General features: G+C 47.9%; 2 protein-coding genes across 2 annotated transcripts; one reads left to right on the forward strand and one right to left on the reverse strand.

Annotated features, from left to right (window-relative positions):
- Positions 1–3200: 3200 nt before the first annotated feature.
- On the forward strand, positions 3201–10050 carry LOC114627619 (cryptic protein). Its single transcript, XM_028775517.1, has 6 exons — positions 3201–3508; positions 3759–3808; positions 3913–4080; positions 4612–4726; positions 4816–4925; positions 9750–10050. The coding sequence occupies exons 1-6, from the start codon at positions 3456–3458 to the stop codon at positions 9860–9862; spliced, it is 609 nt and encodes a 202-aa protein (XP_028631350.1). The 5' UTR covers positions 3201–3455; the 3' UTR covers positions 9863–10050.
- Positions 10051–18449: 8399 nt separating this feature from the next.
- On the reverse strand, positions 18450–27363 carry LOC114627627 (serine protease 40-like). Its single transcript, XM_028775524.1, has 5 exons — positions 27183–27363; positions 26345–26507; positions 24230–24504; positions 22306–22475; positions 18450–18947 (listed from the first exon to the last, which is right to left on the reverse strand). Exons 1-5 carry the CDS (start codon positions 27355–27357, stop codon positions 18615–18617), a joined length of 1116 nt encoding a protein of 371 aa, XP_028631357.1. The 5' UTR covers positions 27358–27363; the 3' UTR covers positions 18450–18614.
- Positions 27364–27772: the final 409 nt, after the last annotated feature.

Below are 27772 nucleotides of genomic sequence, written 5' to 3' on the forward strand. Positions count from 1 at the left end.
AAGGAAGGAAGGAAGGAAGGAAGGAAGGAAGGAAGGAAGGAAGGAAGGAAGAAACTGATTTCACAACCGATCAGGAGATCAGGACAAGGGACTGAGGTGCATATTTTACATATTAAAACACAACTGGCCTCCAGCTTCTCCCAGCATCCCTCAGTCCCTACCTGGCATACCCTGCCCCTAGCCTTGAACTCTCCAACCAAGGGCTGAGCTGCTCTTCCCTTAGGGGTTCTTCCCTATATAATCCAGACATTTTGGTCTCTTGCTCTCTTCTCTTCTCCTTCTGACAGTGAGCATCTTCTCTCTTTCTCCTCTTCCCTACCCTACCCCATGGTGACTCCTCTGGCCTCCCCTGACTAGCCTCAATCCTTGGAGCTAGTGAACTTTCCCTGAGAGAGCAGCTTCCCAATAAACCTACCTTTACTATAATCTAATCTGGTTTAATTTGGCTCGTTTCACCCGTGGCATAGAAATGATCTATCAGAAGCTTTTTAGTTTCATGAGGTCACTTTAGCCCATTTTTTGGCCTTAATGCCTGTGCTACCAGGGCCCAGAGGACAGACACAGTATGGCTTCACTCCCATGATGTACCCAGGAGAGAAAAGACCAGACAGACAGACAGAAAGTGCCTCAGCCAGGCACCCAGGAGTTTGGATAAGCCACATTTGCCTCCCCTCTGACCCCAGGGAGCTCTGAGCCACTCTCAGACAATCTTTCACACCTATCTGTATCAGGTCATTTCCTCAGTGATAGCTTGGATGCCCAGAGGAGAACCAGAGGACAGACAGCAGGCAATCCTGTCCTGGGCCAGGGAGGTCCAGGTTCCCACACACTGGTGAATTAGAATGCCCCCCAGGAGGCAGGATCAGTGGCTCCAGCCTTATCTGTCACAGCTGATAACAGGAGGGAAGACCTCTCCCCCTCTCCCAATCAGCCACTGCCAGGCAAGCCCTGCCTGCTGGGTCTCCTTGGTGGCAGACAGGCAGCAGTCCTATCTGGGGTGACATGCCAAACTCCTCCTTTGATGAGGAGTAAATGGCTCAGCCTGGACCACAAAGGCCTGATGCAGAGCAAGTTAACAGTGAAGTGAGAAGGCTTATCAACAGTCCTGACACCCAGGGCCTCTCCTCTGATGCTCCTCAGGCCCTGGACCTTAAGCAAACAGCAGAGGTGGGGCATCCCAAGCTGTTCCCTCCTCTCACTCCTGTCTGGCAGGCAAGACCTTTCTTTCCCTGTATGTACAGTTTCCATCAATAAAGTGCAGATTTCCCAAACCTCATCTGGTCAGTGGGCATGTGGCTCTGAAGGTTTAGCTCCTGCCTAGCAAGCAACTAAGCCACAGGCGAACAACAGCAAAGCAGACACTTGGGTGTCAGGGTGCCTGGGAATTGCTTTTTGTGACTCCATGAAAATTAAGCCCAGGAGGAAATGGGATTGGCCAGATTCACACTTATGTAATAAGTCTGAATTTGCTGGATAAATTTCCCAGCTCGTGTAATGCTTTCAAATAAAATATGCACTATGAAAATTTTAGTAAAAGAAATCAGTGAAGAAGAGATAATTTGATATAGTTTCTTTAAATTTTAATATTATCAGAGTTTCCATATCACTCTGTACAATGACCATCAATTTATTTGTTTGTTTGTTTGTTTGTTTATTGTTTTCAAGACAAGGTTTCTCCGTGTAGCCCTAGCTGTCCTGCAACTAGCTCTGTAGACCAGGCTGGCCTTGAATTCAGAGATCTGGCTGCCTCTACCTCCCACGTGATTCATAACTCAGCACAATGAACCATTTAATATTTTCTCCCCACCCTTGGGGCTGGTGAGATGGCTCAGGGGTTTAAAGCATTGGCTCCTCTCCCAGAGGTCCTGAGTTTCAGTCTCAGCCACCATGAAGTGCCTCGCGGTGATCTGTAAAGGGATCTGCTGCCCTCTTCTGGTCTGCAGGTGTATATACAACACTCATAACGTATAAGTAGATGAACAAATAAAATAGTAAAACAAATTAATTTTTTTTTCTTTGCATTTCTGGCAAAGAAACACACGTGCTTAGCATATAGATGATTTGATATATATATCAAATATATATATGTATGTATGTATGTATATATATACATACATACATATATATATTATCATTCAGCTCATGTAGACGTTTGTATTGATTTGAAACAATAAAATGTTCTTATTTTGTACATACAATTGTTATTTACCAGTAATAACTATTACATTTAAAAGTGCATTTTGTGTCTCCCTGAAATCCTGAGGTTCCATCTTCTCTGTGGTTTTTGTGTTTGCCATTTTCTGTCTGGTCCGGGAAGTTCACAGAACCCTTCACTGGGAGGTCAGACTTGGGAGACTCACCATTTCCTCCCTGGCTTAACAGTCTCTTTGATGAAGCTTGCATTTAAAGGAAAAATAAATCAAGTTAGTGCCAAACATCATTTCAACTTCAGAGGAAACAAGATTTAAAAAAAAAAAAACGAGTTTCTACATAAAGTCATAGAAGATTTTACCACACCTATTGCTAAGTGTCCTCCTTTATGAAAATGAGAGGGCTCATGTCCTATGTCAGCAGATAGAAACCTGAGGAGCAGAAGTCCTAGGTCGCCCACACCAGTGATTCAGGCTGCAGCATCTCAGCTCAGACAAGAGGGACTGTGCACTGACTGTGCGGGCTCAGCATGCAGCATAATCTTTTTCTCAATGATCTTCTTGCCAAAGGGCTTAGCCACTCAAGGTTCATTCAACTTCCTCACCTGTGACATCAGGAGAGCACATGTCTCCCCAGAGAATGCTGTGCACGGCAGAGGGCAGAGGCTCCATGTGTGAGAGCAGATAAGCCCCCCAGGACTCAGCGCCTGCAGGGTCTCCCTTTTGCCTCTCTGTCCAGCATACAGGACTTAGGGGAGCACTCCTCAGCTGCTAAGTCCCACTGACCAGACCCCCTCTCCAGCTGAGCCCTTTTTATCTCTAAGTCCAAGAACTATACAATAGGCAATCTCCACTTCTATCTCTTGCCAAAGCTCTTTGGTTCATGGTGAGATTTCAACCTTTTCAATTTCTTGTTTGTTTTCTAGTGTGGTTAAGGAGACCTGTTGTCTTAGTCCCTAATGGTTTAATTCAGGGGTTGGGCACCCTGCTGTCACCAACACTGTAAATAGCACTTGGGAGGCAGGCAGCCTTTCTCCACCCCTCTGCATCCAGGACTGTATAGGGTCAGCACTTCAAGCCTGAGAGCTCAGCAGCCCTGACCTGAGAGAGCTTCAGCACCTAGACTCACCGTCTTCCTTCAGTCCTGCCATCTTCTGGTCCAGGCAGAGGACAGAGACAACCCCGGCTTGCAAGTTTGTGCATTCTGTAACCTGCTATAGTGGCTCCAAGACCTGGAGTAAAGAACTCCTCCAGGACTAGGACATTTGAGTTTCAACTTCTGTGGCCATTGATCCCCAAGCACAGATGAGAGGGAACTTACCAACACAGGGTGTCGGTTTCAAACCTCACCAAGCCAGGTAAGGACAGAAGTCAGCCAGGTATTAGAAAGCCAGATTAGGCGGGCTGAAATTCTCGGTCTTCCGTCTCACAACCTTTCTAAACTGTGATAGCACCTTTAAAATTTACAAGTGCTACAATGATTATGGATGCTTATGATTTTTATTAAGTTATAAATGTGCTATATATATTACATTATGATGAACGTGCGAATTGTGCTTAGGCTGATTGTAGACTTGAAACTTTAATGATTTCCTTTAAATATTCTAGGCCTCTGTTCTTGATGACTGTGGCATTGCAGCTCATCCACCCGGGAAACAGTAAGTTACCTCCCCCCACACCCACCCTCCAGAGTTTCAGTTATAAATGGTAAAATCTCTGTCTGTCGGTCACTATTAGTCTCTTACTTTGTCGTTCTTTAAAGGCTATCAGAGCGAAGGAGATGGTGCCAGAGAAACCAGCGGTATCCTGTCTCCAATGCTCCCAGGGACGACAGTGGAGGGAACTCTGAGTAATTCCAGTAGAAGGAATGACAGCCAGGAGGGAGTGCGCCTATGGGATTTCCTTCCGGACTCCAGCACTTTGGGAGAGAGTAAGTCTTACCTCCGACAAGAGCATCTTTTCACTTCAAGTTTAAAAAAAAATAAAATAAAATAAAAAAGAGGAAATTTTAGTGATGCGTTACTCTGAAGTTTCACCTTTTACTTTGGCAAACTCAGCAGCTTTATTTACTCTGTAACTAAGATGTCAGGCTGCTGTCTAGCATTCAGGCAATCCAGCATTCCCAGTGGCTTCAGGTGGGGCTAGCGACATCACACCCATGGGTGGTCCTGCCTGGGAGGTCTGTGGTTAATAAATGTCCACAAAGTCACATGCTGACTTTAACAGTGGAAGAGAGAGGGAGAAGCAACTTGGAGGGTGTCAAGGGCTGTCCCTGCCGGGACCCCGCCCACATTCCTGCTAGCTTGTTTTTCAGCCTTCATCAACTAAAGAGCAGGGTTTACCTAGCAAACACACTCAGCAGGCACGGTCCCCTCCGGAGCTGTGAAGCCCTGCCCTCTGTGGGAGGGGACTTGCTAAGCTCCAGAGGCTAACACAGCTGCTGACCCAGGTCATCCAGCAGGTGCGGTCCCTGGATCCCGCTGTTGCCACAATGGAGGCACCTGCGTTCTGGGCAGTTTCTGCGTGTGTCCTGTGCACTTCACTGGTCGCTACTGCGAGCATGACCAGAGGCACAGGTGGGTGGAGCAACAGTGGGCTGGGCGGGGACTGGCTTGGGAGAGAGGGGCAAGCTGCCAAAAGCTCTGACCTGTTCTGGCCTTTGCAGAGACTGTGGCGCCCTGGGTCATGGAGCTTGGACCCTGCACAGCTGTCGTCTATGCAGGTGCATCTTCTCAGCCCTGTACTGCCTCCCACGCCAAACGTTCAGCCACTGTGGTAAGAGCACCCTTCCCACCCCCGACAATACACTTTTACCTCACACACGTATACACTTGTGTCTTTGTTGTTAGTGATTGGTGCACATCTGCCTGTGTCAGGAGACAAAAATGAACAAATTAGATTAGATTCATGTATAGGTCAACGAAGTTCCAGTCATTGTGAATCCGCGGGGAATGTATGGTCATTGTTTACATTTCCTGTGGGGATCGCTGGAGTATGGTGATTTGCGAGCGTGAGCAGTGTCCCAGAGCATGGGGGGTGGGGGGAAAGGGGTAGTGTTCAAAAGCCACAAGGTGAGGAGGAGGGTTAACCTGGGAGCCAAGCTAGCTGAGCAGATCACTAGTGATCTCCAAACACTGGGTACAAGGGACAGGGCTGACAACGAAGGGAGGGGTCGCCAGGTTCCGTCTTGTGCTGCAGCCTTCCTCGTCTTAATAGGAGCCGGTGTGGCCTCCCAGTGGTAGGCACAGTCAGTGAAGGTTCATCCTTCAACCCAGTGCTGTCTTTGCTTCTGACACTCCTGGGTGGTTTGGCTATGCACTGTGTGGAAGGAACACTGCACAAAAGGAAAACCCGGACCCCTTTCCTGCTCTTTCTCAGGAAGCCCTGAGCTTCACAGGTTGATGTGGTTTCATCCTTTCCTTCTTCCCCAGGCAGTCCAGGAAAGGCGGTGCCAGAGCAGGGAAGGTCGGCTGCACTACCCTACCCTCAGGTCGCAGCACTGGGTCAGGACATTAGTGGAGGGGGACATTCAATGGCTGCTTCCCTCCTGAGTCCCCCTCCCCTTCCTGTGGAGCACTAGGAGTGTCTCCAGGTCCAGCCTTCAACATTCCTAATGCCTTCCCTTTACTCACTGAGCATGCAAAGCCCTTTCTCTCGAAAGGAATCTCCATTTGTTGGGTGTATGTCTCTTGATTCGCCAGCTGCTTGTCCTGAGTCCCAGAGGTTGGAGGCCACTAATTTACAGGCTAGATCTAGTGGCCTTGCAGGCGAACTTAATTCTTACCAGAGTTTCTTTCCTGGGAATGTGGGAAAGGGCTCTCTGAGGTCACTAGCAGTCTCCCTTGCAAGGTCTGCAGAGCAGCATCTGAGCGTCAGGATATTCAAGGATATTTCACATCCTTGGAAACCGCCAGGACTGACACTCGGGTCTATCTGTTAAGGTCAGTGGAAGGAGCTTCTGAAAATATGCTTCCATCCATCCGAGCTGGACAAAATACCGAGATCCTCCTCCAGGGTAACTGGCCAGGCACAGAAAGTGCAGTAACACTCTTGTGCCTTTGATCCTCTGATGGTGCTGCAGGACCCATCTCAATGGTGGATGTTAGCAATGGGGAATACCCTTTTCAAGCCTTCAGCTGATGCTGGGGAGTAAGGAGGGTCGCTTGTGTGTAGTATTCTTAACCACTGTGCTCCGCCCACTTACCTCATTGGATTCCACCACAGTTTATGAAGAGGCATCCGTTGCCTCTCTGGGGAAAATGAAACCTAGGGATGAAAACTCCCACTGGTAGCAAACAGACCAATGCGTCCCCCATGTGCCTTTCCTGTAAGAATAATTCTCAATATGAACGAATGTCTTCATTTGTGACAGTCTTATTTAGAATGTTGAAAGGTGGCCATGCTTTTACATCCAATCCCAAGGAAACTGTCTTAGTCAGGGTTTGTATTCCTGCACAAAACATGACCAAAGAACAAGCTGGGGAGGAGAGGGTTTATTCAGCTTACACTTCCACATTGCAGTTCATCAGCAAAGGAAGTCAGGACAGGAATTCACACAGGGGAGGAACTTGTTGGCAGGAGCTGACTCAGAGGCCATGGAGGGATTGCTTCCCCTGGCTTGCTCAGCTTGCTTTCTTATAGAACCCAGAACTACCAGCCCAGGGATAGCACCACCCACAGTGGGCTGGGCCCTCCCTCCCTGATCACTAATTGAGAAAAATGCCTTACAGCTGGATCTCATGGAGGCATTTCCTCAAGGGAGGCTCCTTTCTCTGTGATAACTCCAGCTTGTGTCAAGTTGACACACAAGACCAGCCAATACAGAAACATAAGAGAATGTCTGAGATCCCTTCATAAGATGTCAATGTGAAAAATTACCTTTGAGATAATTATAATACATTGATTCAATCTATGGGTGGGAAGGAACACAAATAGACACAGTCCTACGAGGTAATGTCTTTCTCCAGCAGCCCTCAGGCTAAGAGCTTCTTTGCCCTGACTGGGTCTTCCATCTGAAAGAATGAAAAGCTCCCACCTAGCTCAGGGTAGACAGCCGAAGCTCTCCCTGTTAGAGCAGCTCTCAAGAAGGAAGAATAAATAAATGTTCATGTGCACCAACAGTGAATGAAGGACTGGAGGTGGGACTCAATATCAGAGCCCTTGGTTAGCATATTCCGGGCCCTGAGTCTCATCTTCAGAAATGCAAGGGGAAAAAAAGTCAACTGACTGTTGTGTGTAGTATGGCATGTGACATAGTAGTTAGAATGTTCTAAACCCTGGGTTTAGCCTCTAGCAACAAACATGGGAGCTATGGGAAATGCTGGTGTGTTTATCTGAACATGATATGGACCCAGGCCAAGCCACTACAATTTCAGTTCTCTCTTTATATTTATTTATTTTTATTTACATGTATATGCGAGTATGTGTATGCATGTCATGTATGTGCAGATGCCCAAGACGGCCAGAAGAGGGAGCTACAGGCAGTTGTCAGTCACCAGACATGCTTGCTGAGACCAGAACTCTGATCCTCTGCTAGAGCAGCAAGCACTGTTGACCACTGAGCTACCTCCTAGCCTTCAATTTTCCCTTTAAACAGCACATCTGGGAACAAGAAAAACCAAACCAACCAATGAATGAATGAGTAAATAACTGTGACTAGAACCAGTCCCTGGCCCTAGAGGTACCTGCTTCCAAGCAGCTCTGAGCTTGTGGTGTATACCCAGAGTTGTGTTCAGCCATCCCAGGCATGCACTGTGTGTGTGTGTGTGTGTGTGGGTGTCCTTTGGTGGACATGGCTCTTGTGGTGTACAGGCAGAAGAGGGGCACCTAACTCGGCGGCACTTCCTGCAGAAGCTGCAGGTTGGAGAGCTCAGAAGCACTGAGTCTGGATCTCACAATGAGATGTGGTGTTCCCCTTATCACAGAAGATCCTAAAACCTCCAACAGGAGAAGAGAGCCTGACTGTGTAGTCTGTGCAGCGACAGAGGCATGTTGGCAGGCAGAAAGCGGTCAAACTTGGCTTCAATTCTTTCCTTCTCACAGATGTGCAAAAGTAGCGGGTGTGACAAAGGCCTCTGTCGTGTCCAAATATCTAGGAGACCTTTTGATAAGTATATAATAAGGTCTCAGGTACCAGTAACAAGTCATCCACTAGTAACAGGAATTTTTCCTTCACTACTGTGACAAAGAATAGTGAGAGTTCACAGAATAAGAAATGTAGATTTTTGTTTAAGTTTTAGTTTTTATCTAAATCTACAGTGAATATTCTAATTTTTTTCTTTTTTCTTTTTTTTTTTTTTTTTTTTTAATCTCAAGGAATCAGTTGGGAAGCATACCCCATAGTGGCTACAGGTCAACCCCAGGTTGCTTATTTTATGGAGCCTGCTGAAACTATATACTTGAACTTGTAGTTTGTATGTCAGAACCAACTGCCCAAGGGGTCTGAAACTCCTTGGTGGCCGCCATTCTCCCAGAAACGTGACCCTGTGTGATAGACCCTGTCCTCACCTGGCATCGTGTGCATTTACCTGTGCATGGCCAGGATCCCTGTCAGAAGGGATCTTCATCAATTGCTGTTCTCCCTCCTCCTCTCCCCTTCTCCACTGCTCCTCCTTTTTTTGAGGCATATAGAATATCACCATATATCTCTGGCTAGGCTGGAACCCACCTGCCTCTGCACTCCAAGAACTGGTATTAAAGAAGTGTACCTCCACACCCGACATCAATACTTAATGCTCCTTTGTGTGGGTTTTTGTTTAAGGTTTATTTTATTTTTTGTGAAGCAATCTCTGGCCAGCCACTTTACCTTAATCTGTGAGCCTTAGGTTCAAGTGAGAGACATGGTCTTTTTAAAAAACTACTTATCTGAAAGGTGCCTGAAGAATGACAACCAAGGTTGACCTCTGACCCTCCACAAGCATGCAGATACCTTGTACGCACACATGAACTCACACCTGCATATGGACAAAGACACAAAGAACTAATCTGCACAGACAGTTGTGCCATCTGTACAGCAGGAGGCTGCAAAGCAGTCTATTTGCTTTGATTGAATCATGGACAATACTCCCAGGTTTCACCATTCTGCTCAGGAGCAAAGGGAGTGAGGCTGAAGGGCTGTTTGCTTGTAAAAGCAGTCGAGGCATTTATTTCTCTTCACCTCTCAATGCTCAGTGAAACTTCAGGTGTCTCTGGCTGAAGAGGAAAACACCTTTTCCTTTGTTTGCTTTGAACACATGCTAAGCAAGAGCTCTGCCATCCTGAAGATGGCCAGACATGATGGTGAACACCTTTGGTCCCAAATTCAGGAGTCAGAGGCAGAAAATCCCCTAGGATCCAGAAGCCAGCCTGGTCTGAGTACTAAGTTCCAGGCTAGCCAAGGGATGATTATTGTGACCCCACCTCAAAGAAAAATTTTACACACACATGTACATAATAGAATACACACACACGGGGGGGGGGGGGGAGAGAGACAGAGAGAGAGACAGAGAGGAGAGAGAGAGAGAGCACACCAAGCAGAAGAGGGCTTTAGAGAGAACGGGCACAGACGTCTCTTCGCTCCTGTAGCCAGGCACTTTATATATTCTCCATGTTCTTTTCCAGACCTGAAAAGCTTCCTCTCTTCAGGCGACAGAGGATCGAGAGCATGCAGCATCCCACGTCTCCTCCTGCTGGTGCTCTGCCTCCTCCTGCAGGGTGTGGCAGGTAAAGGCTGAGGCCCCTAAGTGCCATGACAGAATCTCCTCCTGAGCCTAGAAGATGTCACCCTTCATCACACAGGCACCACAGTATGCCAGCAGGAAAGCTGGGTAGTGGGCATCTGCCTCGATGTTGTATCCTGTAAATAACAGAATCACTGAAATTTGCTAGATTCTTGTACTGTGCAATAAAGACGCTTAATGGTGAGCCCTTCTTGCTTGGCCGAGCCTCTCTTCAAAGTCTCCAGTGGAGGCAAGCCTGAATACAAGAGCCCAGCCTGTTCAACTCAGAATCCCATTCTGGAGGTTTCAGAGTATGCACTGAATAGGCTTGAATGAGGCCCCCAAACAAGCAGCCCCCTCCCAGGTAAGAGCCAGTCTGAACAGCCTGGATCCTCGCTTGTATGACTCACTGCTGAAGTTCCCTGTCACCTGCTGCTCACTGTCAGTCTTTCCACTGACCTCTGAGCCCATGGGAGGGGTACTGTGAGTTCTGAACACTGTTCTGGGTTTGGTAAAACCCAACACGCTGTGTGGAGATAGAAAGGAAGACAGAAGGGGTTTGGGGGCAAGCATCCTGGCAGCTGCCTCCTTCTCAGTAGTAATCAGACCACCTGAGATGGTTCACAGCATCTTCCTAAAATATACGCATATATGAAATGAGGAGTTTAAATGGAGTTAACATAGTGGGGCACACCCCAACTAGACATCACATGACAATAAAACCCTCAGAACCAGGAACAGGTTACATCTTTTGACTTGTTGGTCAATGGGATCCCACAAACATCCCCAAATATTACAGGCTATTGTAGGGGGTGGCTCTGATGTTTTGGTTGGGAATCTGAGTGTGAACACTGAAGGTCCTATTTCCCAAATGGTTCTTGATCGATTAATAAAGATGCTGGCTGCCAATGAGCTGGGTGGAATGGGTGGGACTTCCAGTTCCCCTCCCTGCCCCACCACCCCCTGCAGGCAGGCTAGCAGAGGCTGGGAAGGGGAAGAATTATTCTCCATGCTTTGGAGGTAGAAAGAGACATCAGCCATGTGAAATCTTGGGCAGGGTGACCATGGGCATTGGCGGCTTCCACAATTGGGCCTGGGGTAGCATGAGGGCAGATTTAGGGTGCTGAGTTGGCAGTGAGAAGAAGAGCATGATAGCCAAGGACTGCTTAGAAGAGCCCAGCCATTGAGTTAAAGCATATCAAAATAAGCTAGTGTGTGTGTGTGTGTGTGTGTGTGTGTGTGTGTGTGTGTGTGTGTGCCTTTCATCCGCAGATCTGAGGGGAGCTGAGCAGGGCTGGTAGCATGGTCCACCTGGAGCTTAAAGTAGGGTAACAATCCTAGGTAATTGGGATCCTATCAAGTGGGCAGTTTATATAGATTTGGGGTTAGAAGTAAAGCTCCATTTAGAACACTTGTTCAAACTCTAGGCTCACTCCTCAGTTTTACACAAAAAACGGAAAGTATTTTTTTACTTATCTTTTCTAAATTTTATTTATGTGTGAGTGTATGAACATGTGTACAAGTGCTTTTGAAGGCCAGAAGAGGGCTGTCCTGGAGTGGAGTTCCAGGTGGTTGTGAGCTGCCTAATTTGGGTTGTGGGAACCAAACTGAGCTCCTCTTAGAAGAACAGCAAGCACTCTGAATCAAGCCAGATCTCCAGCCCTGGATATGTCTTCTCCCTCCACACACACACACACACACACACACACGCACACACCAGTGTATCTCCTTGTAACCCTAGCTGTCCTGGGACTCAATTTGTAGATTAGAGATCTATATGCATTAGAGATTAATATGTAGATTCACCTCTCCACCCTACGCCCCCATGGAATTAAAGGCATATATCACCATGCCGGGTCCCAATTTTGTGTGTGTCTGTGTTTGTGTGCTTCTTACAGTAAAGGTTAAGAACTAACATATACGCTAGGTGCGGTGGCACACACCTTTAATCCCAGCACTTTGGATGCAGAGGCAAGCAGATAGCTGACAGTTCTCAGTCAGCCTGGTCCTCATAGCAAGTACCAGGACTGAAGAACCTATCTCAAACAACAACAAGCATGTACAGAATCATTTCTCAAGGGGCAATTTCACCTATAAAATAAAGATGTAAATTTTATGTAAAAATAAACAACTTTTAAGCTAAAAAAAAAGTAGGGAGGCAAAACCTATACACGACAGGCTATTGCCAATGATATTGATTACCATCCACAACTTGACTCTAAGACCCTATTGCGAAGACACTATATTCTTATGCCACAGAATATGGAGACACTCAGCTGGAAGCTTCACCCCTAATGACTAATGTGCGCCATGTTGGAAGGTGTTATAGGTGCTACTGGAGGAAGTTATCATCGATTTGACCCAGGTATGAACCCTGTAAACATCAGCAATGACCTGCCCAGCAAGCTATAAAACCCTCTGGTGCTATGGTGGTAAGAATGTCACGGACATAACCAACCTCTTGTCTTAAATTGAGTTTAAGAATCACTCCGTGAGATGGAATCTATGTCTGACACTGTCAATAAGGCCAAGCACCTGAGACTACACAGGTCGTAAACCTTAAGGGGAAACCTAACGATTATTATTCTGCTAAACAACTATAGCAATACAACTGTATAAAAACAACTCATAGTGCCCTATTTCTGTATTCATGGATCCGTGCATTGCTCAGCCTTCATCAGAACAGCTTCTTGTAGTTGATGGTAACTAACACAAAGACTCACAACTAGGCAATGTACAGAGAATGAGAGACTTCGGAATGCTCAGTCTTGCCTGGGATGCCTACATCACACCTTCAAAGTTCAGGGATCCTTATGGAAGGGATGGCAGAAAGATTGTCATAGGCGGGGCATGACTTTAAGGAAAGAGACTTCTTCAGACACAACTGGGCAGATGCCTATATGAACTCATGAACTGACAGCAGGCATAAGACCTGCACAAACTCAGTCACACAAAATCCCACTGTAGAGGAGGAGGAGGAGGAGGGGGGGAGGAGGGGGAGGGGGAGGGGGAGGAAGAGGAGGAGGAGGAGGAGGAGGAGGAGGAGGAGGAGGAAGAGGAGGAGGAGGTAGAAGAGGAGGAGGAGGTAGAGGCGGCCTGGGTATGAAGCTCCCATCCCTGGCCAAGGAGCTATTTGCTGCAGGGAGATGACAGTCAGTTTTCTTCACTGATACCAGGTATGTCAACCACATTCCACGGCAAGCCTCACACCCAGGAATAGTTGGCCAACACGAGTTAGACTCCATAGTTTTTGGTTTTGTTAGAGACAGAGACAGACAGACACAGACACAGACACAGACACAGACACACACACACACACACACACACACACACAGAGCGAAACAGATCTAGAAAGAGCTGGGGAAAGGGAAGGAATATGACAAAATACATTGTGTGAATGTCTCAAAGAGTAAAAGCAAAAACATAGAACGATCTTTGAATCTAAAAAATCAGCATGCTTTTTTTTTTTTTTTGATGGAGAAAATTTTAGGAGAGCAAAACTCTGATTCGGATCTACAATGAACAAGAACAAGGGGAACAGAGAGAAATACAAAACATACAGTTTGGAAACAAAAAAGAGCACTAGGAACCTTCATGTTACAGTCAAGCCTGAGCTGAAGAGATGCTGTAACTGTTTTTTTTTTTTTTTTTTTGGTTTTTCGAGACAGGGTTTCTCTGTATAGCCCTGGCTGTCCTGGAACTCAGTCTGTAGACCAGGCTGGCCTCGAACTCAGAAATCCGACTGCCTCTGCCTCCCAAGTGCTGGGATTAAAGGCGTGCGCCACCACCGCCCGGCTGATGCTGTAACTGTTATCACTGTTATGGAGAGGCCGACTCGACCGGAGAGCTATGGGAAAGTACCCAGAGGACAAGACAGTATCTGGTGAAAGAGAAGCTACAAGTTCTGTTCCTAAAAAGCAACTGCATACTGAAGCCACTGCTAATGTGATTCTCTCCCAGGCTGGCAGCCAGACGCGATCATGTCATCCACAGGGTACTGTCTGCGGGGATGTAAAAGATGCGAGAGGGAGGAGGTCGTGAGTTCTTCCTCCTGAGAGCCACTGAGCCCAGGCAGTGTGTGATTGTGCTGGAGCCGATGCAAGAAGGCCCTGGGAGGCAAGGAGGATCCGGGAGGCCTTTTGTGAAGCTCTGAAGGTGAAGGCTCAGTTGAGGTGGAGACTCCAAGATATTTAAGATGTCAGAGCTGTGAAATAGCTGCCAAAGAGAACTTCCTAGAGGGGGTAGAACCAGGCTAAGCAAGATGTGTGTTGTACAATTAAAAGCTGGATGAGGCAAGCCATCTAAAGCCCTTTGGAATTAAAGATGCTGGCCCTGGAGGTATAGGGTTTTGGATTCTCACGGCTGGAATTTAGTTTTGCTTTGGTTCTGTATTTTCTTACTATACTGTTCCTCACTTTTGGGACAGTAGGGTATATTCTGTGCCACTGTATCTTGACAGTACACGGCACGTAGTTTGCTTTTTTATTTTATCAGGGGTTATATACACTTAAGAGACTACTGTTAAAGAGTGTTGAGACTGAAATAGAGTATACGGTCTTTTGAAATTGGGCTACGTGTATTTTGTATATGACATGACCTTGTGCCTATAGGGGCTGGGAGTAGAATGTGGTGGAATTCTAGCAGATACAGATCATTGTATCTAAGGCAAACTTTATAATGAAATAGTTGTTTTTTAAAGGCCCTTTGACCTTGAAGAAACCAATGCAGAGAACAGTGATTGTTTTCTGTTACGTTGTTTTTCTGAAGGAGCTTACAGCCTTTGCAGGACTTTGGTCACATGACGGTCCTGGCACACCTGGAATGTCTTGCATTATTGAGTGCTGCAGACGGTGCACTGCAAGGACTAAGTTGCAGGGCCGTGATGTCTTCCTTCAGGAGATGTATAGATTAGACCAAGGGCTTTTGTATGAGGAACTTGTTTTACCCAAAAGACTTTTGTGTAATAATAAATATGCTTCTGGGCAGTTGCTTGAGGTTCAGTCCAAAGAGGCTGAATCTCTCTGCTGCCAGCAAGGCCTTAATTCATCCTTGAATGATCCTCTTTCTTCAATCATCCAGCATAAGCCAGATCACTGATAGAAATGTCTCTTATGTGCTCACATATTTGAACGCTTAGTCCCCAGGCGGTGGCACCATTTGTGGTGGTTATGAGGGGAGGTTCAGCCTTTGGAGGAAGTAGCTCATTGACATTTTAAAGCCTTGCCATACTTCCTATTTGCTTTCTTTGTGTTTGAACAAGGTGAAGAAATAATCTCTTGCCTTCCTGTGTAGACTTACTCACTGGTTGCTACATCTACCCCTGGCATTACGAACTCACTCTCCTATGGGAACTGTAAGCCAAAATAAAATTTCTCTTGTGGAAGTTGCTTTTGGTCGTGATGTTGTAACATATATACAGAGAAGTAACTGCTACAGAATTGGTACCAGGAGTGGGGCGCTACTGTGATATGCCCGACTGTATTGATTTGGGGAAGCATTTGGTCTGGACAAGCTATTGGGTTCTGAGAGCTTAGTGAGCCGATCTTTACTGTTTTCAGTGACATGAAAGCTGCAGAATTGAAGGGGATGTGGAAAATTGGTGCTATGAGAGGTGAGAAGCCTCTGGTGAAGATGCATTCTCAACTTCATGGAAACTGCATGATCAGAGAGATGGTTGAGAGATCCTGAAGCATGAAATCATGCATCATGGCTGGCCTTGTATCAGAGAGTCCAGGAGGCTGTTGGTGAAGGCACAGCCTTAGTTGCAGTGGAGACACCAACATGTTGGACATGGTAGGCTCATGGGGGTGACCACCAAAGATGGCAACAGGTGTGAAATGGAGGCTCGAGCCTACAAAAGAGAGTATGTTGCAGGCAATGGTCAGAGAAATGAAGCAGCTCAAGCACATTTGAGCCTAGAAGATCATGAGTGGGTCCCATATGTTAGACACTGAGGTATTTGCATGGTTGGAGTTTCGTTGTCAGGAGCTGATTACAATTCCCGTCACCTCTATATTTGCCCCTCCTCCTTCAACCACTTTTTTTTTTTCCACTTTTTGTCTGCTTCCTCTATGACCAGACAGAAGGTCAAACATAGATGGAGGCTGCCCATACTGGTCTTGACAATACCAGGTTGTCTTAGTTAGGGTTTTACTGCTATGAACAGATACCATGACCAATGCAAGTCTAATAAGGACAACATTTAATTGGGGCTGGCTTACAGGTTCAGGGATTCAGTTTATTATCATCAAGGCAGGAACATGGCAGCATCTGGCAGGTATGCTGCAGGAGTTGCTGAGAGTTCTACATCTTCATTTGAAGGTTGCTAGTGGAATGTTGGCTTCCAGGCAGCTAGAATGAGAGTCTTAAAGTCCATACCTACAGTGACTCACCTACTCCAACAAGGTCACACCTCCAAATAGTGCCACTCCCTGGGCCAAGCATATGCAAACCATCACACAGGTACTACATGTGTATCCTCACTCTGAGTTCCTATTCTATTGAAAAAATATGGGGCCCTTCATCTCTATATTGTGAAGCCATGGGATCCCAGGTGGGAAATGAGTTTTATTGGTAAGCACTACCATTTCCTCAACACCCGGTGAACGTGATTTAAACATAACCCAATTACTCCACCTCTGGAGATAGAAGAGACAGAGGAGGAGAATAAACATTCCTCCAAGGTTGTAGCCTTTCTACCATCTCCTCTCCTTTATAGTCAAACATATTTTACCCCTTGCTTCAGACTTTGATCTTAGCATAACAGCTCCTTAATGCCCGCCTTGAGTGACTTATGCCAGCAGCTCTGTCATCATTAGCAGCCAATGTGACACGTTTCCACTGTCACTATAGTCATGTATTTACTCTATGTGCTTACTCCATATACCTCATAAAGCCTGGCGCCATCACGGCCTGCTGTCTTTTTTTTTTCTTTTCATCTCTGCTCAAAGGTGGCCCTTCACACACCCCTGCACCAATAAACCTCTCTTCTGAGGTCTGTTGCATGGTGTCATCACACGGCACTCCTTGGCTCTCTGTTCAGGGCAAAACACGATACCAAGCACTGAAACTTTTGAAACCAGGAGCCAAGATAACCTTGCTTCTTTTTGCATGGATTTCCTCGGGTATTTTGTCACAGCTGTGGAAAGTTAGTAATAGAGCCAGAACCCATTCTAGGCACAGAAAGAAAAGGAAGAAGGGAGGGGAACCTGCAGACAGGGAGAAAGAGACAGTTGCACACTGGGAATCTTGACATCAGCAGCAGAGGGATTTGAACACCATGTAAGAGTGGGTAGGCCAGGGATTTTCAAACAGGGTCAGAAAGGATTGCTCAAAATGCCCTGGTTTCTCTCCGGGCACCATGGGTCTGCCAAAATCCCAGTGTCTCCCTTATCTACAGTTTGTGTTGAAAGGTGGAAACTGTGGTGTGGAGCCCTAGGGATCTCCCATACAGGCCCAGTAGGGTGTGGTGACGCAGTTACGTTTAATTAATTGTTAAAGAAGTAAATCCCAGTGAGGGTTACCTCCTGTCTCAATGGTTTATGCTCCCAAATGAAACACACACACAGCCCTTACATTTTAACACGCCTTAAGGAGCACACTAGCTGGGTGACTGCCTAGCCTCCACGCTGTTAGAATCTACCTCCACTGATAATTCTTATTACTTACTAACTTCTATGTTCCATCTTGGTCGCTCTGAGCCCATTTGTGCAGTCCCGTGGGCCAGGCTTTCTTGGCCCAGAGTCCAGGGTGCTCTCCTTCCCTACCTCATGACAGCTTCATATCTCTCCTCTGCCTCACTCTCCTAAAGCATGGCCTGTCTCCTTCTCCTCTCAGTCCAAATCTGGGAATCCTAAAATCCCACCCCTATCTGTCCTCGCCATCTGTTAGCTGTTGGCGTCTTTATTTACCAACCAGACCCAACTTGGGGGCAGGTTCCCAGAAGCTATGTGCAGACCCTCTCCTGCAAGCAGTTTTTGGGGAAAACATAATTAGCATTTGTAATACAAGCAGCTACTCAGTTAGGTTTACAGGGCAGCTCAGTGCTAAGCCAGTCATTCTCAGGTTGGCCAAGCTTGAGCTAATGGAGGCTGAAGCAAGCCCACAAGGACTGTGGGGTTATCAGGCAAGCGGTGGGCTTAGAGTATGGATGTGTAATATTAGGTTGACTGCTGACCCTTGCAGAAGAGGTCACTGACATGTCAGACTTCAGGGACCCTCACGGTTCACTGTTAAACTCTCTAGAAGCTTTACCTTGGGCTTGCAAGATGCCCCTCATGCCAAAGCTGGGGCTTGCTCCGGGAGCACAGGATGCTGCAGCTACATGGTGAGGGTTTGGCCTGATACAGTGGCTCATTCTCCTAAGAGAACACGTAACCTCAGGGGCCAGAGGTGGGCCTAAGGGACAAAGACAGTGAAATTCACCTGCCTAGGGGCAGTGACTTGGGTCTTATGTTGATAGACCAGCTCCCTGGCTATCTCACTGTCTCTGCCTAGGGAGGATGTAGCCTTCCAAGACTGAGCAGCTAGAAGCCCCTTCTTCAGAGTATTGCTCTGGAGTGGTGTTGATGGGCCAGAAAAAAAAGTCAGAAGTTTCTTTAGTTTTTGGTTTTATTGTTCATTCTTTGTTTTGCCTGACCCAGGGCAAGTGTGGCCTCAGATGGACAGGGGAGCCCACAGATGGAGACGGGGGGACAGTGTTCAGTGAGGTGGCTCACAGGATATACTGACTGTCCAAGGTCCTGTGACTCTGTCACAGATCTCTGAGCTAAATCAACTGTTGCAGGAGGACCTGGGAGAGCAGCAGGGCTGTGCAGACCGTCAGCTTGATGACAGCATTGTTATTGTCCTCAGGATTTTCATTCCCAGGGGGTTCTGGATTTTTCGGGGGTCTCTGATTGTGAGGGGGGCGATTGGACTGTCCTGGTTTTGAGTTGGATGATGTTTTCTTGTTATCTTTAATCCACTTGTCAAAGTAGGAGACCCTGGCGAAGACACTGGGGGTGGCGAGTGGGTCTTCACATGTGGCGCTCCAGCTGGTCAGCCCTATCAGGTACCAGGAGCCTTCTAGTAAACAGACGAGGGGGCCCCCAGAATCTCCCTGAGAAGAAAGAGGACATGAATAGTGATCTGGGGAGGGACAGACGCTGACTAGAATGGAGAGAGTACAATGTATGCCAGCGGTCTCTGCTGTCTGTGTACCCCATCAGGGCCATTTAAGCAATTAAAAAAAAAAGCCAAGCACAGGTAGCCCCTTGGGTCAGTATCTTCAGCAAAGGCCCTGGAGTCCTATTCCACAAAACTGCCAAGAGGACCCTGGACACCATTTGGTGGAGAATTTTGGATCAGGATATCTGCTCTCTGCCCTGCTATCTGGGTGGGAGATGTCTCTGAAGTCCCAAGGGGTTGGTAATTGATTAATTGGCCTGAATCTCTGAAGTCTTAAGGGGTTGGTAATTGACTAATTGACCTGGAGGCACGGCCTGTAATCTTTGGCTGAATCTCTTGTCCCCAGCAGAGCACCCCACATGTACGTTTGTGTTTTGTTTAATAACATTACTGGGGAATCTTCAGTTCCTTGACAGAGCATCTTTTAGAAGATGTTGAACTGTAGGATGTGCTGAGCACCCCCACCCCCCAAAAAAAAGCCATAGCCGTGGTCCATCCAGGGTGGGACCATGGGGAGTTGTGAGGCACCAGGAGAGAGGTGAGGACTCCAAACACAGCAGGGACTTGAGATGGGAAGGTCCCTGGGATCATAGGTAGAAACATTCTTATCTCATAGGCCAAAAAGCAGGATCAGGAAGAAGCAAACAAACCAAAACCAAAACCAAAACCAAAAATAAAATAAAATAAAATAAAATAAAATAAAATAAAATAAAATAAAATAAAATAAAATAAAATAAAATAAAACCCAAACCACAGTTCCTACCAACCTTGTGCTACTACAACACACGTTAAAACAGTCTTTGTTCACAGAGTGCTCAGGAGACATGATGGATTGTGAGGCACACACTGGAAGACCCTACATAGGGTTAGTGGGCTGCACAGATGACAGAAGAACCCTCAAGGGTTCTTCTGCACAAACCAGGCCCTGAGAAGGCTTCTCTCAGCCAAGACTAGATAGAATTGTTGAGGCTCTACTGTGGCAAGTTACGAGCAGAGACACAGGTATTCAGCCAGGGAAGCTAGCGGCCCCTGGTGAAGCTTCTGGAGCCGCTTCTGCAGACAGGGCTGCAGGCCTGGCCTAGGCGGGGTATAGTAAAAGGGATGATTAGGCAGTCGGTAGGTGAAGCCACTCACCACATAGGATTGGCCCTTTCTTTATATTGTAAATGTATAGAGATGAGTTCAATCTCCAGAAATCGAAATGTAGAGAGAAACAACTACTACAAGGTGCCCACTGATCTTCACATGTGTCCGGCAAAGCAAGCTGGGTGTTACATACATGCAATCCTGTTTCTCCAGAGGCAGAGACACAAGGATAACAAGACCAACCTGAGCTACACAGTAAGATCATTTCTAGACAGACAGATAGACGATAGATAAATAGACAGACAGATAGGTGATTACATGACAGATAGATAGATGATATATGGTAGACAGACAGACAGATAGATGACAGATAGATAAATAAACAGACAGATGATAGGTAGATAGAAAGATAGATGATAGATGGTAGATAGATAGATGACAGATATAGATGATTAGGTGACAGACAGATGATCAATGGTAGATACATAGACAGATAGACAGACATATAGATGATTAGATAGACAGATGATAGAAAGACAGACAGATAGACCGTATATATAAATACCTAAGTAGATTCTATACAAACAAAACCAGCGTCAACACCACAAATTCAAGGCAAGAACAGGAGGATAGATTGTGGGTGCTGGTGTTTGGAAGAGGAATCAAAGGAGCAAAGGAGAATCTGCTGAGAGGCAGCATGAGATGGACCAGGCTAACTGAGGGTTAGGATTGTTAAGGACACATGCTGACACTGTAGGGTGAGCCTGCCTGGGAAGGAGGCATTGAGAATTACTGGGCATTCTTGAGGAACAGCAAAGGTACACGTAAGATGTGAAGTCATAGGTTTCTGAGCTCAGAGGACAGCCAAGGGAAGAGAATGAGAGAGACTGAGCAAGTGGAGGCCACATGAGACACTTCTGGTTGCCCACTTCCTCTCCAGTATCGGTTCCCCCACCATGTAATGTAAACTATACAGACTGCACGCCAACAGACTAGTGATGTGTTCATGCCCCAAACCTAGGAGCTCCTATGAATCATCATGAAAGACACCTGATCCCACTGGTGGCAACACAGCCTTACGAGTTAATCTGAAAAATAAACAAAAACATTTCCACCTTCATTAGTCACCAGAAACATGCAGATGAAAAATCACACAAACCCAGGCAGTGGTGGCACACGCCTTTAGTCTCAGCACTCGGGAGGCAGAGGCAGGCGGAGCTCTGTGAGATAGAGGCCAGCCTGGTCTACAGAGCGAATTCCGGGGCAGCCAGGGCTACACACTCCAAAACATAAAAACACGAAACCAGAAAGAAAGAGAGAAAGAAAGATCATATCCAACGGCGACATGAAATGGGCATATGACCCGAATAACTGCTGCAGTGTGGAACAACCTAACCTCTTGCTGCTGGTGGGAGTGCAGATCTATGGGAGAGATGCCTGCAGTACATGCAAGACGTGAACACATGCATAGCTCATGCCACAGTGATTCTCCGGCTGGCATGATGGCCCCTCTAGCATGCATGTTCAGGACAGTGCCGTGGCAAAGACCTTTCTTAGAAACTGTCAAATGCCGCTAGGGTAAGAATTAAAAAGGAAGAGTGTAGTGTATCCTGATAGTGGCATGGCTGGATAGCATCCTGTTGGCTAGAAAGCAATCTGGGCAAAAGCCTTGTACCCAGTATGATGCGTGTTTAGGAAAAGTCTCAGTGTGGAGTCATAGCTCTTCTAAAGCTAAGACAGGACCATTCTAGGAATGAGGGAAAGAGAAGGGGTATGAGGGAGTGCTTTGGGTGCTGTTTAGAGCAGTGTATTAATTTCTTATTTTTAATGAAATGTTATTCATCCATTTTACATGCGTGTGCACACGTGCACTTGTGTATGTGAGCATATGTGTGTGCAATGAACGCGGAACTCAGAGGGCTACTTGCAGGGGTTGGTTCTCTCTACCATGTAGGTCAAGTGGTAGATTAAATTCACCCGTTAGGCTTGGGGGAGAAGGGTCTTTACCTACTCAGACATCTCATGGACCCACTGACTTAATTTCTAAAAAATCCCTCAGGCAGTACAAGGGATGACCAATTCCAAAGACACAAACGCATGGAGGAGACAAGGTCTGGAGAAGACACAGAAGGAGAGGGGCCGAGACAGCACAAGGGTACAAGGGTGGCGAACTCGTTTCAGCCACCTGAGCAGGTGGCACTTACTGCACAGATGGATTTTGTCATGTTGTAGTCAGCAGCACACACCATGTCGTCATATATGTAGTACTCTCTATGAGATCCCGGAGATGGCGGTGGGAAAAATCCTTTACACTGGTCATTGGTCATGAGGATGAGCTTGGCTTCATACAGCTTACTAGGCAAAGGAAGTCGCACTGTGAGAGGGGAATCAGGTATGAGACACAGCTGAGGGAGGATGCCCCTTGCCCCCCGGCCCCTAGTTCCCCTTTCCAGGATGATCGCTGGCTGGGGTTGAGGGGAAGCTGTTCTAGGCCATAGCAGCGGGGAGGGACTCACAACAGACACTCACTGACCAAGGGGTATGGCAGCAAGGGTAAGCATGAGGCTCTGTGGAAGGCAGGAGACAGTCATGGCGACTGCACAGGTCCTAGTCTGGGGGCCGAAGAACACTAGGTACAACCACAGTAGGGCCCCAGGCAGAGCCTCCTCACCAGGCAAGGGGACCAACACTACACCCTGAGGACACACAAGCCAAGGAAGGGGCTCAGCTTTCAAACAACTCTGGCTGGTCTTTGGGGCCCCAGCTGGAGGCAGGGACACTGGAGCCTGAGTGCAGCAGTGGTCTAGGACACAGGCCAGAAGCACTTAGGAGAGTGACAAGAGGACTGGCCAATCTGAAGGAGCAACTGGGGCCTGGAGAAATGGATTCTGTTTCCAGGTGCTCTCAAAGATCTAGCCTGGGGTTGTCCCATGGGAGCAGAGGGACAGCAGCATGGTTCACTGCACTCAGGGGCCATGGCACACATCCCTCAAGGGTGCCCAGGGGTTGCCTGTAGGTAGCAAACTCAAATCTGTCCCCAGACCCAGCAGCTGTGGTCAGGAGAGGTCACGACAGGATGGATGAAGGTCCAGACTCTTAGGGAGGCCAGGTGCTCTGTTCTGAGAGCTGGCCGCACCCACACCTTCCCCTCTGGGTTTCCACTCTCATCCCCTGGCCTGACCTGGAGACCCTGTCTGCCCTGACACAGCCCTTAGAGTGTGATAGTGCATCTCTTCTAATGCCTCTGACCCCCTGCTCTGGTGACTAGCCTGTAAGGCTGACACTGAGAGGCTAGGGGAAGGGAGGGAGGCCCTAGCCCCGACCTCACAGGAGCTCCTGCCTCCAACTGCCTTGTTGCTTTGCCAGACTGTGACCCTAAATCTCATGTCAAATTTACATTCTCTTCTGTGTAACTTGCCATTATTTTGTCTTAGATCAAAAGCATTTAGCCTTGTGTGGAAATCCTTTGCCAGGAGTTCTGTGCTCTCAATCTAAATGTATAGACTTGTCCCTTGCTGTCAGCAGGCTCTTCCTGTGGTCCACGATACCAGAGTCCACAGACACTGAGTGCCCTCTGCATGGTGTGTGCAGAGAGCCTGTGTATTATCTTCCTGGACACTTGACACCGTGTCTGGATGACAGAATGTCTGACACGAGGCAAGTGTGATAGAGACAGTCACAATCACGTGGTGCTCAGAGAATAAGGACAAGGAGAATGTCACTCCCCAACACTAAGGCTTTTGGTGCCCAGGTGACTGGATCCGTGGATTTGGAACCACGTGTATTCGGGACCACTTGTAAAAGCTGGTACAACAGGCTTCCTTGCTTTTAGGGATGGGCAGTGAGGTTCAGAGAGGTGACTGTTCCCCAGATGAACACCTCAACCTGTCCCATGCCAGGGAGAGAAGGTTGCTCTCATCTTCTCAAGGATACCCGGTGTCTTTCCTAATCAGGGGAGAGCCTTGCAGTGTCAGAGGTCAACTGTGCTTAGCGCTCTGGAGTCAGAGAGCCTCACTTCTGATCTGAAAGGGGGGAGGTTTGCTTTTGAACCAGAAACTGGGGTTCGCAAGCACTGGAAAGGCCTCCAGGCTCGTGCCCCTCCCCCTCCTACCTTTCCCCTGTGCTCACCATCCTCTCTGAGATGCCCCCAGCCACTTATCCAGCAGGCCTTATCGTCGGGAATGTTCATGTTTTTCTCAGGGAGACAGGCTGGGAGGATGTGGGAGCTGTACTCCACAGAGGAACGCAGCTGCAGGAGGACGATGTCACTTCCTTGGCGGTGGAATCTGTCGTAGTCCTTGTGAACGATGACCGTCTGCACTGACATCTCCCTGCTATACCTGGTGGGATTGTTCATATCGGTGTACCCTAGTCTGATCTTGTAGTCCCTTGGGTTTCGAGACCTAGTGCAGGAGGAGGAGGAGGAGGAGGAGGAAGAGGAGGAGGAGGAGGAGGAGGAGGAGGAGGAGGACCTGTAAGTGTTGGGCCAGTGCTGTCTCCCTGACTGTCCTCCCACCCTGCAGGCCACCAGATCCTCTGTCTTCATTTCAAGTGTCTCCTCCTTTTCCTAATACATGGGTGTTTTCCTTCTTGAGGGGCAGAATGATCCCACACAGCTGAGGATACTGAAGGCTTCGGATACCCTAGAATCCGAAGGGCTGTCAATCTCATGATTGGGTAGGACCAAACTGCACCCTTTCCACTGGGAGGAGGAAACTCTCACTCAACCCTGCCCAGATCTGTCTTATATGTGTATGGCCTTCTTAAAGACCCCGCCTCCTGTTTAGCATAACATATATGGTAACCCTCAGACATTGGATCCTCTCAAGATTGTATTCCCATCCAACCATAACCATGGGCACTCGAGGTGTATTTGTAGAGAAAACGAAACAATAAATGAAAACTTACCATTTCTGGGACGCAGACTGTATTCTAGGCTACATGGACCCTCCATCTGTATGTTTCATGGCATCTTCATATACCTTCCTGATCTATGCAACATGGCCTTTGCTTCACTTTCCTAAAGGGTGGTTCCCACACATCTTCCCCGAGACCCTCCACATCCAGCCTGATGCACATAGATGCCAGCATATGTATGTAAGGCCATATGCATATGTGTATGGAACCCATATGCAATAATGTATCCTCCTTGCTCTCTTGTGGCACACAGTGAGCCCAAGATATATCTGCTTGACTCTGCTAGTACGTAGATAATTCCAGCAGTGGGAATAGTAACACCCTTCATTACAGAAAAGACAGGAACACACACACACACACACACACACACACACACACACACACGGTACTAGGATGTCTCTGGTGAGGACTATGCTCCAGTTTAAGAGTGGCTTGAACCCAAATGAGCTTCTAATAAACATGCCCTGGATGGAGCTTGCAGAGAGCCCCCGTCCAGAGAATGTAGGATGCATCCCAACTGTGTCCAACCTTGGGAATACGAGTCCTTGATGGTCACTTTCATAGTTGCTAGCTGTGTCTTGCTTGGTTGGGACACAGTAACAATAGTTACAGGAAAAACCAGGCCTGCTGTCATCTGCAGGGACTGTCTAGAGGTAAGCAAGTGAGTTACTGAAGTCTATCAAACAGAACAAAGTTTTGATCCCTAAGGTTTGTGAAAGAGAAAAGAGAAGACTGGAGGTGACCACTTCAGAACGAAGATCTGTTTCCCCTGCACCACTATAGTCACAGCTGAGGTAAGTATTTCAGTTAGCTGTTTAAAGTAATGTGTAGGGCTGGAGAGATGGCTCAATGGTTAAGAGTACTGACTGCTCTCCCAGAAGTCCTGAGTTCAATTCCCAGCAACCACGTGGTGGCTCACAACCATCTGTAATGGAATCCGGTGCCCTCTTCTGGTGTGTCTGAAGACAGCTGCAGTGTACTCATATAACTAAAATAAATAAATCTTTTATTAAAAAAAAAAGTAATGTGTGTATCACCATGATAGCTACACTTGTTAGCTGAGTCTCACCCCAGGGTGAGAGACTCTGTAATAGGAGACCCAGATTGGCAGAAGATGGTGTCAGGTGCTGAGCAGGGATGATAATCCAGGTGAAGGAGACCACTCAGGGTCAGGGCAGCAGCACAGAGGCCTCCTGCTGGCAAGCTATCTCAGAACACAGCCTAGAAGGACATGGCTGCTGTATATCCTTCACACCCCTCCTTCTGTCCTAGCGACTCTCTCCTGCACCCCTTCCCAGCAGAAGGGGCCAGGGAGGGAACACGTACCTTTGGAAGCAGTGGGCAGCGCTAGCTACCCAGTTTTTGTCGATGAGAACCGCTCCACAGATGTGCCTGCCATATAAGCGCAGACTGGCCTGCCACGGCCACCGCTCAGCCTTGGCAATATTACCGCCGTAGATCTTCCCTTGGAATTTGGTCTTGCCACATACTGTGGAGACAATCCCAGCCGTGAGGCACCTGCATTCAGGATGCATGTGCTTGGTGCCCCAAATGTCAGCATCAGCAGGACCCAGGGGACCCAGTGGCCTCTCCTCTCTGTTCTCGGGTGGGCATACCCAAGGTCAGGAGTGGAGTGGCAAGGCTCACGTGACAAAGAGCACCCTGAATAACAGGGGAGGGATTGGATCAGACCAAGGCTTCCTCTGAGCAAGGCTTACAGAACAGAGGTAGGGGCAAAGAGGAGAGTGTTGCCGGGTTCTCCTCAGAACTCATTGACTTAAGGGAACACAGCTCTGAAGAGGCAGAAGCTGAAGCTGACAACGGCCATTATTTTTCAGGGCCGTGGTCATTTTGAGTGGGTATGCCCTCCCACCCCAACCCAGTGAAGACCGTGGTGCAGCGCTAAGAGAACCTGGACCCTGAACTGAGAAGATGAGGTCGGCGGGCAAGAGCCAGTAGAGGAGAGGGCCGTCTGTATAGGTCCCCACTCTCAAGCCCCTCCTTTTCAATGTAAAGGCCCTTAGGTTCTCCCAACTGCTTATGTTCCAGAGGGGGAGGAAAGGAGACAGAAGGGAAGGGGAAAGGAGGGAAGGAAAGGGAGGGGACACACCCACTGGGAACCTGCCTCCTATTTTAGAAGCCACTCTTGCTCCTGTCTCCTTACCCTCTGACAGGGATGGAGTGGACTTCATGGTCTGGGTGTTATTCTCAGCGCTGGTGTCACTGGTGGGTTCTGCGGCCTGGGCATGCTGGGACAGGAAGCTCAGTCCAAGCAGAGCAGCCAGCAGGCCGGCCCCATACCCACCCAGGCCCGATTGCTGGGCCCTGGCGCCCCACATGGCATCTGGCCGGCCTGTGTCTGGGTCTTGGGTAGGACCAAAAGCACGTGCAGACAACCGCTGACGCCAGCAAACTGCCTCTAGGGAACTCTCGCCCTCCCTCACGGAAGCTGAGCAAAAACCTAGATCCATGGTCCTCTTCTCAGGCTTTCACTGAAACAATTTTGAATGGGTGGGTGGGGGTAGCACCCACCACATCCCAGAGTTTCTCGTTCCTTTCTGTTACAGTATGCACTCAAGATACGAAGTGTCGTCACTCAGACTGGCATGTCACCGTCTCATCAGCCCCAAATCCACAGAGTCAGAAGCTAGTTACAGGTAATTGTGATCTGCCCAGTGTGGGTCTCTGGGAACCAAATGGGTCCCCTGGAAGAGCAGCAAGCGCTCTGAACTACTGACCTACTAACGCTCTCCT

The sequence above is a fragment of the Grammomys surdaster genome, unplaced genomic scaffold (genome assembly GCF_004785775.1).
Source record: "Grammomys surdaster isolate TR1022 unplaced genomic scaffold, NIH_TR_1.0 255, whole genome shotgun sequence".
NCBI lineage: Eukaryota > Metazoa > Chordata > Mammalia > Rodentia > Muridae > Grammomys > Grammomys surdaster.